Here is a 13,420-nt window from a genome sequence, read left to right on the forward strand (position 1 = left end):
TTTTAAGAAAAAAGTATTAAATAGTTATGAACAGTTTTTTTATTGACATTTTCAAATAAAAAAGCTTTAAAAAAAGAAAATTCAACATTTAAAATTATATAAAAATATTGTATTTAATTATAAACAATTCGAAGAAAGAAAAATTCGTGAACGTTATGTTTTTTTTTTGGCATTGCAAGATAAGAAAATATCGAATAGTTTTAATTTTAATTTACTGGTAGATTATGATTCAATTATTTCAATTATTTTGTAGATGTAATATAGTTATAAAGACATTAAAGATGATAAAAGTTGCATTTACATTAAATTTCGACCTGTAAAAGTCACTTTATTCTAAATTACACAGATAAAATAAAATAATCTAAATAATTCAACTTCAACAAATTCATTTTAACTTTGTACATTTTTAAGTATTTTTAAAAGTAAACAAAGGCAAAAGACAATGGACAAAATTATAAAATTATAAATTTGAATTATAGAATTTGTAAAAAATTAACTTTTAATATTTCTATATTTCAAGAGAAATATATTTAATATGAAAGAAGATAAAATAAAAAATAATATACATAAAAGCAATAATAAATTATGCTATATTATAAAATCAATAACTTGTTTCAAAAAATAAATCAGTTTTATACACATGATATTTGCAAATATAAAATATTTTTATAAATTACTAATTTATATATCATAAAACTATATGTAAAAATAATTTGTCATCTTATATTTGTTTATGGAAAGAGTTTATTATAAAATAATTACAATATATATGTTTCAAATAAAATATATATAGAAATGAAAAAAGTACAAAATAATTTGTATTAAAATATAATACAAACTTAAATTGAATAATATTGAATAATTCTTGAATTTATAAGTTTATTATTAATTACTATCTTTAATAAAAATAATTGAATTTTATAATATATATAACATATATATATTGATATTTTTATAAAATTACGCAAAGCATCATACAATGATATAATTCATATAAAAAAAAATACAAAGAAAAATTTTGTGAATTGAAAATCATAAAAAGTAATAAAGTATCATAAAAATGCTTTAAAATTAATTTGAACGAAAGAATGGAATGGTCAATATTTTGAATATGTGATAAAATAAATCTCAATCATAAATAACATTTGTTTTGAATTTTTTAATACTTCTTTTCTCTCTTTTTAATAATTCTTTAATATTTCTAAAGTTATCTTTGAAAAAAGTATTGTTAATAATTTTTTAAATATAAAAAAACAAATATTTGAAATAAATATTGGTAAGAACAATTATCTGAAATCAAAATTAATATTTAATGATTAAATTAATATTACATTTAATTAAAGAAAAAAAGAAAAATATTATAAATTTTCTTTTTCTTTTTCGGAAACTTACAATTCAAATTTAATTTCTAAGAAATTAATGTTTCTGATAATTCATTTCATTAAATAAAAAACTTCAAAATATATTTACATAATAGTTTTGAAAATCTTGGTTCAGAAATTTATTTTTTTAATCTCTATTTAAAAACCATTCTATTATTTACTAATCAATTTTATTATATAATTTATACAGCAAAATTAAATAACAAATATTTTAAATAAAAAAATATAGTTATTTATGTAAATATTATATATTCAATATTATTAAAATAATTTATAAAATATTTCCAACTTAAAATAAAATTAATTTTTTTAAATAATAATTATTTTATTAAATACTTTATCTATTCCTAAATATTATGCAGAAAATTGTTCATTGGATAAGTATTGACCTTGTACCATAAAGACTTATTACATTGAATTATTCATTTTAACGGAACTTCTATTTCCTTTTGTTAGATTTATTTATTGTCTCTTATATCTAATTTATCTTGGTGTGAAATTATTGATGTTTATAAAAATTCAATATAATATAATAATATATCTTTGAAAATTAATATTAATTTAGAAAATAAAAAAAACATACATTACTATATTATTTCATTTTTACTATAATCATTTTTAAAACTAATTCTTTTTAATTTTTTTCTATTTTTCAATTTTTTTATAATTTTACTTTGTTTGTTTTTTATTGAGAAAAATTAATATTACATTTATTTTAGACAAAGAATTCATTGTAAGATGAAAAAGAATGTTATGAATAAAAATAAGCAATAATTTTAAATCTCTTTCTTTTTTTTCTCTCTCTCTCTTTTTCTCTCTCTCTCAACTAAAATTATAAAACCTAATAATAAACAAATAGTATTATATATTATATATATATTTAAAAATAATGTCAAATATTTAAGAAAATCAAATTATTATTAATCAAATATCATAATTTAATCTACATATACAAATAATAAAAAAAATTATATTATTAAATGATATTATTTAATAAAGTAAAGTTTATTGAAAAATATTTTAAAAACTTTTTATTTCGTTTTTTGTTATTTATTGAATTCTGGTTATTTAGTATTAATAAGATTTTTTTATTCATTAGGAAAAAAGTTATATATTATATTATTTTTTTTATATAATTTTTGAAATAAATTTTTTTATATTATCATATATTTTTTAAAATAATTAAATAATATATAAATAATGTATATGTACATTTTTTCAAAAAAATAGAATAAAAAATTACATATCTATATTTTCTTTATGATAAAATTGGGTTATAGTTCCGAAAGGCCTTGACATAAATTTCTCGATCGACACGAAATTTGATTTGATTCACTCTATTACTGTTCTCTAGTACTCTTTCTTTCGAAATTATAACCAAATTAAATTATATTATAAAATATTTTAGTAAGTTATGTCAATAATTTGAATTAAGTTTTAAAAAATACAAATTATTTTTTCAATTTTTTTTATCAAATTGTTCGATTTGATTTTAATTTTAAACGTGCTCTTTAACATAAATGATATATAAACATATTCAAGCATTATCGATTATACTGGACGCGTTTTTTGAATTAACTTTTTTAATTCTAATGAATGAATTTAAAATGTTTATAGGAAAAATTTATGAGATATCTAAAGAATAAAGAATGTAATTATTATTATAAGAATCTATTTTTGGTATTTATTTTAAGGTAATCATTAGAACGTATTGAGTTTAACTAATTAATATTATATCGTTATTATAATTTTAAATCAAAATTTAAAAATGAATATTAAAATTATGTTTTTATATTTTAAATAAATAACATAATATAACATAAATAAAAACATGATTTCATAATTACTTCGAATAATCGAAATATGAATGCATATTTATTAAAATATAATTGATATTGCGAAAATTAAATTATTTTAATTCATTATTTTCATAAATATTATTCTTTAAAAAATAAATATAAATATTATAAATATTATAAATATGTAGTTTTTTCAATAAATATGATTATTTGATTTAATTAAAAATTCTTTATTATATTTCTAAATGTTTTTTCTTTTTATTAGTATAGTTACTTATTTAAAAGAAGAAAATTATGAGATTGAATAATGATTCAAAACTAATCAGACAAGTTTATATTTTAGAAATATATTTTTTATAAATCCCAAATTATTATATATAAATAAATATTGCATTATCGACGATATTTTAAAAATATTTGATCATAATCAATGTAATTCAATGTCAATCAATTTCTGCTTATCTTTTTTTATAATATGTGCTTTAAATTCGTTATCGCATACCTGTAAGATTAGTATGATTTTATTGAAAAACTGCTTGCATTTATACAATATGTGACATAACGAAATAATGTATGAAAGTACAAATGTAAAATTTTGATATTCGCCATAGCGATAACAATTCATTATAGAATCCTATTGTTAATGTTATTAATATTTTCTGCTGAACGTAACTGAAATAATTTGTATAATTTTGTATCATTTCGTATTCAACGAACACGAATTAGAGCAGGGAAAGACCTATTGAAATAAATCGATCATTTGGTATCTTCTAACTCTCTCTCTCTCTATCTATCTATTTCAAGAACATCATGCAGCATTATGCAGCGTCCACATCATCTTTAAAATCGTAAAAATAATATTATTTTCTAAAACTACATTTTATTTTTACTAAGAAATAACGTATATTTTGAAACTTTAAGATTTTTAAAATTTATTTTGTATTTTTACCATTAAATAACTTTAGATTCTGCACTTACTATTTTTATTTAAAAATATATTTTAAATATTTGATAACTGTTATATAATCATTCTATAACAAGTTTTTATAAAATATAAATGAAAAAAAGTCAATATATATATATATATATAACTGTTTAAAATTAAGCAATTAATAAATGAAATTGTCGTTGTACCAATGACTGATTTTGCAAGTTTCTAATGACGTATCATGTGAACGGGAAGTAATAATAATTAGAAAGTAGTAACTAAATCAGTAACGAAACCATATCTTACTTTTCAGATATGAATTTGAAATTATAATAAAGTTCTCATTTGATATAAATTTTCAGAAATTTCTATCATTTAATATATACGTATATAATTATTAGAATTATTAATTAGAATAAAAAGCGCAGACAAATTGAATGAAAAATATTTGATTTAAGTGTTAATTCATGCCACGCGGGCTTATCGCGTGTAAAAGTTGAATATAGCTACGAATACTTACTAATCTAGCAATCCTAGATCTGTTACACAACGTAAATTATAAGAACACATTCATGATAGACAAATTAATAATTATGATTTCAAGAATATTCGATGTTATTAGATGCACTATACACTGATAATTCTAACACTTTTTGACAAGATATGGAAAACATGCTCACTAGTCGAACATCAGTCATCTACGATCCCAACACGACTCATGCAAGGAGTATAGTATTACAACGACAGACAGTCACAAGATGTCGTATTGCAAGAACCGATCATTGACAATGTCGTAATTTTGAGTTATTAACGCCATCTAACAATGTAGATACAATAACAATTTACTGATTGTAGATAAATCATTTTATTTTAAATATTTCGTTTGCAATTGATATTTAGTTTCAATTCTGACCACTAGTAGTGTTGCAATCTTATTCTATCGGTAATATTGAAAATGATACTAAAATATCCATAAAAATAACACAAAAAAACATTGAATATTAAGTCTATTAGATATAGCAATGTTCGATATTAAGTAATAATTATAAAAAACTTACGGATTATTTGTGAACAATGTTATTTGTGAACAATATTCGCAAATTGTTTATTAATGAGAATGCACCTTAAATTCATGAACAATTTCTGAAAACCAATCTTTACTTTCTTCAGTTCTAGAGAAATCGTTAATTATATTTATTGTGTACTTTCTACTTAAAAAATCAAGATTTATAAAAAAAAAATATTGTTAAATTTACTAAAAAACAAGATTTGTAAAAAAATATCAAAGAATTTGTGATTAGCTTTTATAAATTATGAATTAGAAATTTGCAAAAAATTTTATATTATTCGCTTATAGTTAATTATAAATGATTTAAATTATATCATGTTTGTATATTTTCATTTTATTTAGAAAAATCTTATTAAAAAAAATTTAATAAGAAGAATTTCACAAATATGAATTTATTAACTATTTGCAAAAAAATTATATAGTAATTATGAAATATGAACAATATTCATAAATTGCTGGTAAGTCATAAAATATGTTTTTTTTAATTTGTATTACGAAGATTATGAATAGTTCGCGAATAAATAATTTCTAGGAAATTTATTTTTCATATTATTCACAAATAGTTTGCAAATATTGATGATAGACATACTTTAACTTAAATTATTTATAATTATATATATAATTATTTAATAATAATATATAATAATATATATTATATAGAAAGTTGTAATTATATTATTATATATTATATATATACTATATAATTATATTTATATAATAATATATTATTATATAATATATATAAATAAATTTCAATTTTTATATATCAACTTTTATGTTTATTTTGAATTTATAAATCGATATTTTAAATCCTATAAATATATTAATATTTTATATAATATCAAATTATTAAAAAAAAAAAAAAGAAATAATTTCAAAAAATTAATTTTAATTCAGATAAAATATATCTTGAAAATAATATTATTCTATCTTATACTGACAAAATTTTATATTTGTAGGTTATATCCTAATTCTATTATCTAATTCTAATATCCTAATTCTCATTTTATATATAAAATATATATAATATCTTATATATAAAATATACATAATAAAAATAAAAAAATAACCTAAAACAAAACCATCATAATCATTATATCAATCTATTCTATTAAAATAAAATAAAAAAATTATAAATTAACATATATATGTATAAAAAAAATGATTAATTTTTTAAATGATTGTAGAACGAAAATATTCTTTTGAATAATTTAAATCATCAATATTTTTGAAATAGAAGAATTTCTATCTTTTAGAAGAAATAAATCTAAATTTAGTAAAAAAAATAAAATTTTATTTATTTTTGGTAAGAAAACGAAGAAACATTTTCAATTTATTTATTTATTTTCAAGATTCTCTTTTTACTTTGAAAATTGAAATTTAGTATTAGTATATATAATATATTTATACAATACGTATACAATAATTTATTATATCGATATTTTATTTTGCATTTGTTTATTTATTATTTATTTATTTTTATTTATTTTTTACTCAATGTCCAATGTTTCTTTACATGTTGCCACTTCTGTTGGAATCAAAATTGGAATATATTTTTGCATGAAACATTTTCTGCATTGAGAAGATTTAAATAATTGTATGAAATATATTAGCTTTGGTAAGCAAATCTCGTTGTTCTTTTACATTTTTTATATGTAATGCTATTATATAGTAGTTTTTTAGCTGCATTTTTTTTATTTTATTCATACGGATTCCATACGGATTCGAATTCTCCTATCATAAATGTAGCTAAATCGATTATGTTTCTACTAGCTAATTTTTCCATGTTGCTAATTAATTATGAATCATTAATTAAATTTTTATTGACAACAATATATTATATATGGATATTATAATTTTTTATATTTACCGAAAAATTCTTTTATGAGTAATTACGAGATTCTATTCATCTTTTTTTTGTGCGCGCGAAAATTTATTTATTTTTAAATAAATTTTCTTTTTTCTAATGTGTATATATATATATATTTATGATCGTTGTCTAATGTAATAAAAAAAGTAGTAAAAGTGTAAAGTAATAAAAAATAATTGTAAGGAAACCGAAATGGAAAAATCTGAAAATAAAATCTAAATTAAAAGATTTTCTATCAATATTTTGCATTTTTATCATGAAACTGAGAAATAATTGATAGAAAGATTGATAGAAATTTAAAAACATAAAAAGAATAAAAACAAAAAATAAACGAAATAAATTTTTTATAAAGCACTATTATTATTTTGCTCATTAATTATGTATTTATTTACAATACGTTATTTTATTAAACTATTTAAACTGTTTAATTAAATTTTTATGAATATCTATCTGATGAATATCAAATCTAAGTATATTTTATTTAATTAACATTTTTTTATCATGCAATTTCCTTATAAAAGATCTTGAAATAAACTTAAGTACAATATTAAAATATTTTAAACATTCTATCTATTTTAAAAACTCTTTCCATGTTTTTTCAAATTTATAATCTGTCATATATATGTGCAATTTTGTAATAGTAATGATTAATAATAATGATTTAAACAAATATATATTAAATAAATAAGAGTTAATTTATGATTGTTAAGTTTAATAATACATGATACGTTATTAATAAAAATTCTACGTAATTATAAATAAAATAAGTAATCAATTTTCTATTATAGATTGTGCATTATAATGCCCTAATTCGTCTTTAAACTTATGATTGACAGAAGTGGTGTATTTTTCTATTCATTTCGACCACATAAAACAAAAATTGAAATATATTTTATATACATATTTATATACTTATATAATACTTACATATACTTATAATATATACTTATAATATATACTTTAACTGATTTTTATACTTTTTAATTTAAAGAGTTTTCCCTGATAAAAATATAATAAGAATAATTTATTATAATTAATTTAATATGAAAATTATTTAAATTAAAAAGATTAAAATGTAAGATTAAAAATAATATTTATAAATAAAATAAAAAAATGTGTTAATTAAATCTGAAAAAAGTATAATGTAAAAAAGAATTCAATCATATAAAATGTATATGATTAAAGAATATTGAAATATATACTTTCCAGAAATAAGAATAAAAATTAAATAAATTGAGTTTTTAATCAAAGAAGGAAAATTAATGAATCCTTAATTTCTATTTTTTTTAAAATAATTAATTGAAAAAAGATAAATAATCTTAAAGAATATAGAAATCAATATTTAATTAATATTTATTATTTATATTTATTATTTATGTTTTACCGTATACATGACTCATTGATACAATGTTCTTTAATTCAGAAAATAAAAATCTATAACAATTCGAGTTATGTGACCAATAATAATAAATTACATCAGTATACTTTCGACTACGTTGAGCCAATGTATAGCATAATAAAATGAAAAAAGTTGAAAAAAAATTGATTAACACTGTTATAATAGTTCATGCATACTTTCCAATTTTACTAAAAAAAAAAATTGAAAATTTTAAAGAATTTTAATAAAATAAAATTCTTAAATAAAATAATTAAAATCTTAAATAAAATATACATTAAAAATAACGTTATTCTGTAAATTTATTTTATGTTAGTAAAGACAAAATTTTATATTTGTACATTGTTATCTTTCTTATTTTATATGTATAGAATATACGTATAAGAAAAATAAAAAGGTAGCAAAAAATTGCAAGAATTGAAGTAACAATTGAAAAAATTATAAATTAACATATCTATAAAAATATATAAAATGATTAATTTTTAAATGAAATAATTTGTGAAAAATATTCTTTTGAATAATTTAATATTTTCAAAGTAGAATATCTTTAAGAAAAAATACATTTAAAAAAACAATTTTATATTTAATATATTTAATATATTTTTAGCGACGAAATTTAAAATATTTTTAATTTTAAAGAATTATCGCTTTCATTTCATTCATTCTTTTGCTCTGAAAATTGAAAATTATTATTAATATAGATTTAATACAATAATTTATTTCCTATATAAGTTTTACTTACTCAATTATTTTTACATTTTTACATCTATATCAAATTCCTTGAATTTTATCAAGTACGTTTGTACTGCAGGCACAAATTCAATAAATTTTTGCAAGAAACACTTTCTTATAGTGAGAAGATTTGGACAATTATAAGAATCAAAAGAAGTAGCTTTGACGATCAAATTTCGTTGCTCTTTTATATGTATCAAATATAATTTCATTATGCGATAATTGACTTGGCTAGGATCTATTTTATTTATCTTAGTCCATACAGATTCGAATTCTTCCATCATAGCTCCAGCTAATTCGATTATATTTCTAGCGACTATTGCATCCATGTTGCTAATTAAATATGAATTATCATATGAAGTCTTATCATCAGCAATGTTTTGTATATCAATATTTACAATTATTTTGTACTTACCATAAATTTTCTTAAAATTAATTGAAGAAATTTCTAATCACTGAAGATTTTTGAAAAATTATAATTTGAAATAAGAATGAAAAACTTTTTTTTAAATTATTTCTAACTGATGGAAATATTATTGATAAACTATGATTATGAACTCAAAAACGAATAACGATTCTTCCTATTTATTTCTTGTTAAAGTACGTGTATTGTTGACAAACGTTAGTCAACTGAAAGATTCATGTATGTATCTTAATTTCATAATCGAATAATACATGTATACATATTATATTGACCAATAATTTAAAAGCATAATATCGGGTATAAGTAAAGTAATAGATATATATTTTTTTCTTTTAGCAATTAGAAAATTACATTTTATTAATTAATATTAAAAATATTCGTATGGGAATAGAATATTGCGAAAATCCAGAAATATTTTGATCAGAAAGTTTTATCAATGGAAAAAGTGAATTTAAACGAATAATTTTTAATTTGTTATTATTTCGATTTAAGTTTGGAAGAAAGCAAGACAGAAATAGCTTATCGAAATAAAAATAGCTTTGTCTTCTTTACACTTTTGTTATATCTCTATCTCTTTTCTAGTGCAAATTTAAGTTATTTATAATTTAATAAATAAGTTCAATCGATATTTTAAATACTAATTTTTGTATTTACTTATTTATATTATATTATATATAATATTATAATATATAATTATATATTATATTTCATTATTTATAAAGTTCATTCGATCGTAATCATAAATTAATAAATTAAAATAAATTAATACGTAAGATAAAAATTAGTTTAAATAAAATTTAGTTTTGCTTTCGATATCAATTTCGAAATAAATTGTAAAATGTAATTATAATTTTTTTAGATTTTTAATTTATTTTAAATCTGTTTTTTTAAAATATTTATTGAATGAAAATTTCTTTCAAATCTTCAAATAATAAACTTTTATATCTAAAATGTAATTATTCAAAAACCTTAAAATAATAAATAATTAATTAAATTATTATAAAATGATTTTATTAAATTATTATTAAAATTAAATTATTAAAATTAATGACAAATCTGTGATAACGATATCAAAATTAAAAAAAAAAATTAAACCTGAATTGAATATTATATATATATAACTAATATATATATATATATATAAAATAGTTCATATTGCAATTTATATTTTTTTGTATTTGTAAATACAATATATATAATACGTATATATAAATATTTTAAATTAAATTTTTTTTAATCTGATCTTTAGATCATGCGTTCGAAAATGATACAAATATTGAATTTAATAATAAGTTAATAATAATTAATCAAATAAAATTTTTGTTGGATTGATTTTTTAATATTGATAATTAGTCGGTAACGCAGTTTTTAAAAATATATGATGATAAATTCTACTACAAATAGTGTTTCTTACGCCCTCTACAATTTGCTATGATCAAAGTAGAAATTATATTCATCTCATCATATAAAAATATATATATATATATAGGGTGTTCATTTAAAAATTTTCAATTTAAATAACAAAACAATGCATTTTCAAGATAAATATTGAATATAAAAATTTCATAATTTTAAAGGGAAAATACAGTTATTTACTTTTACTTTGTTGTATTTTTTTAATGGTTAACTTGAAGATGAACTTTCTTTCTTTAAATAGAAAGTTATATTTTTTTCATACGTTCTTATTCTATTAGAAAAAAAAACAAAACAAAACTTGTAAACATTGAAGACATAAAGAAGTGTTACAAAAACTTAAAAAAAAAAAATGAGAAAGAAAATGAGAAGAAAATTTAAGGATCTCAAATTATAACATATAATATTATCATTTAATCTTTTTCTCTTAATTTCTTTAATTTTCTATAATTTCTATAACTACTAGCATTTTACTAAAGATTATATATAACATGTCATTTTACACAATGTTAATGTTACATACAATTTGATATAGAATTTATATTTAAGAGAATCAAATTTTCATATTATATCGATGATATAATATACATTTATAAGTATATATATTTATTAATATAATAATTTTTCCTATAAATTATAAGAAAAAAACAAAATTTATGTAATAAGTTATAATGAAAAAAATATATTTATATTTTGGAATACATACATGTATATATATTCTATTTATTATACTATATATATAATAATTATGATATATATCATCATTATATTTTATTGTGATAAAATTATCTTGAATTTACAATAATGGACTAAAAAATGTATAATACACAATAATTTCCTTATCATATAAAATTATTTTTTTTTAAATTTTTAATTCTAAAAATATCTAATTGCATTCATTAATTAGATTTATGATTTATGATTAATTTTAATAAAAATATAATTTAATTTAATTTTATACGAATAAAAAATTATATTTCTTTATTATAATTTATAATTTATATAAGTAGAAATATCATGACAAAATTATGAAAGTAATTAGACAGAAAATATAATAATACAATATAATAATAAAATATAATAATTTTTTTGATTATTAGAATAGCGGCCTAAGAGAAACAACAACAATGTTAATTCGTATCTATCATCATATCATTAATTGCTATTTATGACACTTTACAATTTGTACAGGATAAAGAAGTTTCTAAAGAAGAAGATGGACATGGTAACATACATTTTTGTGTCTTCGAGTTAAATTGTAAATCATTTGGGCATGTGAAATTATATCTCACAAATTGTCCATTTTCCACGAAACAATAATAATATTTCTGACACTTGGAATCACTTGGAATCATTGGAAATCTACCAACTCCAAGGGGACAAGGGTCCACTATCGTAGCAGGAGTTGTAGTAGTTGTAATTTGTGTGCAAGTATAATCTGCAGTGCACAATTTATTTGTAGGGTTAAATAGAGTTGAACCTTTACATGTCATATCGTATGAGGTATATACGACTCCATTATATACACAGAGGTAATAATTTTTGCACGTTCCATCAATAATTTCAAACAATCCTTGCGTTACGCACTGTCTTCCAGAAGGAGCTAATGCTTGAAATATCCCTGATTGAATCAAAGTAAAGATGAAAAGAATTTTAAACGCGACGAGAAATACTCTCATCTTAGGTATTGGTTTTACGTATTGATTCGTAAAGAATGAACTTCACTCGAAGAAAATCGAAAAGAAAATGTTCCTTGATTTAATCATTGTAATGATTATATTATCCTCGCTAAATTTATTGATTTATTGTTTTATTGTAGCATATCTGCTTAATTCTTAGAAGACTAGCTAAATGTAATGCTAATATTAATAGAGATACACGAATTCTCTTATTCAAATATATCACAGGAAAAGTTAAAAATATAACATACCTAACATAAATAAAAAATCGAGAAAATAATTTTTAATGATTTTTTAATGATTTAAAATATTTTTATACAAATGATGTTACAAAAAATGAACACGTTAAATTGTATATTTAACATTGCAACATATTTTCATATTTTGTAAATATTTAAGAGAGTTTGTTGAAAGTATCTAATGAATACTCGAGCAAAAAATATTAAAAAAGTATCAAAAAGAAATTATAATATAATTCATTGACAAAAAAGAAATGATATATTTATTTAAAATATAATTATTGTTTAATTATGTTTCATATTTCTTTTGGTAGATGATAAATTTTTCCATTTCATTATTAATTTATTAAAAATATTTTATTATTAAATATTTTACTCTTATAATATTTCATTTATGCTTCATTTTTTCTTTATTAAATTTTAAATAATCGAAATTTGTGTTAAATGAAGAAAAACGAAAAAAAAATAAGAGCGCTTTCCTTCTTACTT

At 18.2% G+C, this 13,420-nt stretch overlaps 2 protein-coding genes across 5 annotated transcripts in view; both read right to left on the bottom strand.

Annotated features, from left to right (window-relative positions):
- The window catches only part of qtc (GRIP domain-containing protein quick-to-court), a 69,331-nt gene extending 64,462 nt beyond the window's left edge, over positions 1-4,869 (bottom strand). For 3 of the 4 annotated variants that reach the window (XM_086908448.1, XM_012491330.3, XM_012491329.3), the window contains exon 1: positions 4,630-4,869. The gene's annotated coding sequence lies outside the window, so the exon portion shown is untranslated. The remainder of the gene's footprint in view (positions 1-4,629) is intronic. The other variant, XM_086908447.1, reaches the window with a different exon arrangement.
- Positions 4,870-11,961: 7,092 nt separating this feature from the next.
- Positions 11,962-12,768, bottom strand: LOC105736497 (uncharacterized). The gene has a single exon (XM_012491263.2). The coding sequence runs from the start codon at positions 12,690-12,692 to the stop codon at positions 12,180-12,182; it is 513 nt and encodes a 170-aa protein (XP_012346717.2). The 5' UTR covers positions 12,693-12,768; the 3' UTR covers positions 11,962-12,179.
- Between the last annotated feature and the right edge of the window lie 652 nt (positions 12,769-13,420).

Source organism: Apis florea, unplaced genomic scaffold, assembly GCF_048593485.1.
Source record: "Apis florea isolate Af1SG1 unplaced genomic scaffold, ASM4859348v1 contig_3078_pilon, whole genome shotgun sequence".
Lineage (NCBI taxonomy): Eukaryota > Metazoa > Arthropoda > Insecta > Hymenoptera > Apidae > Apis > Apis florea.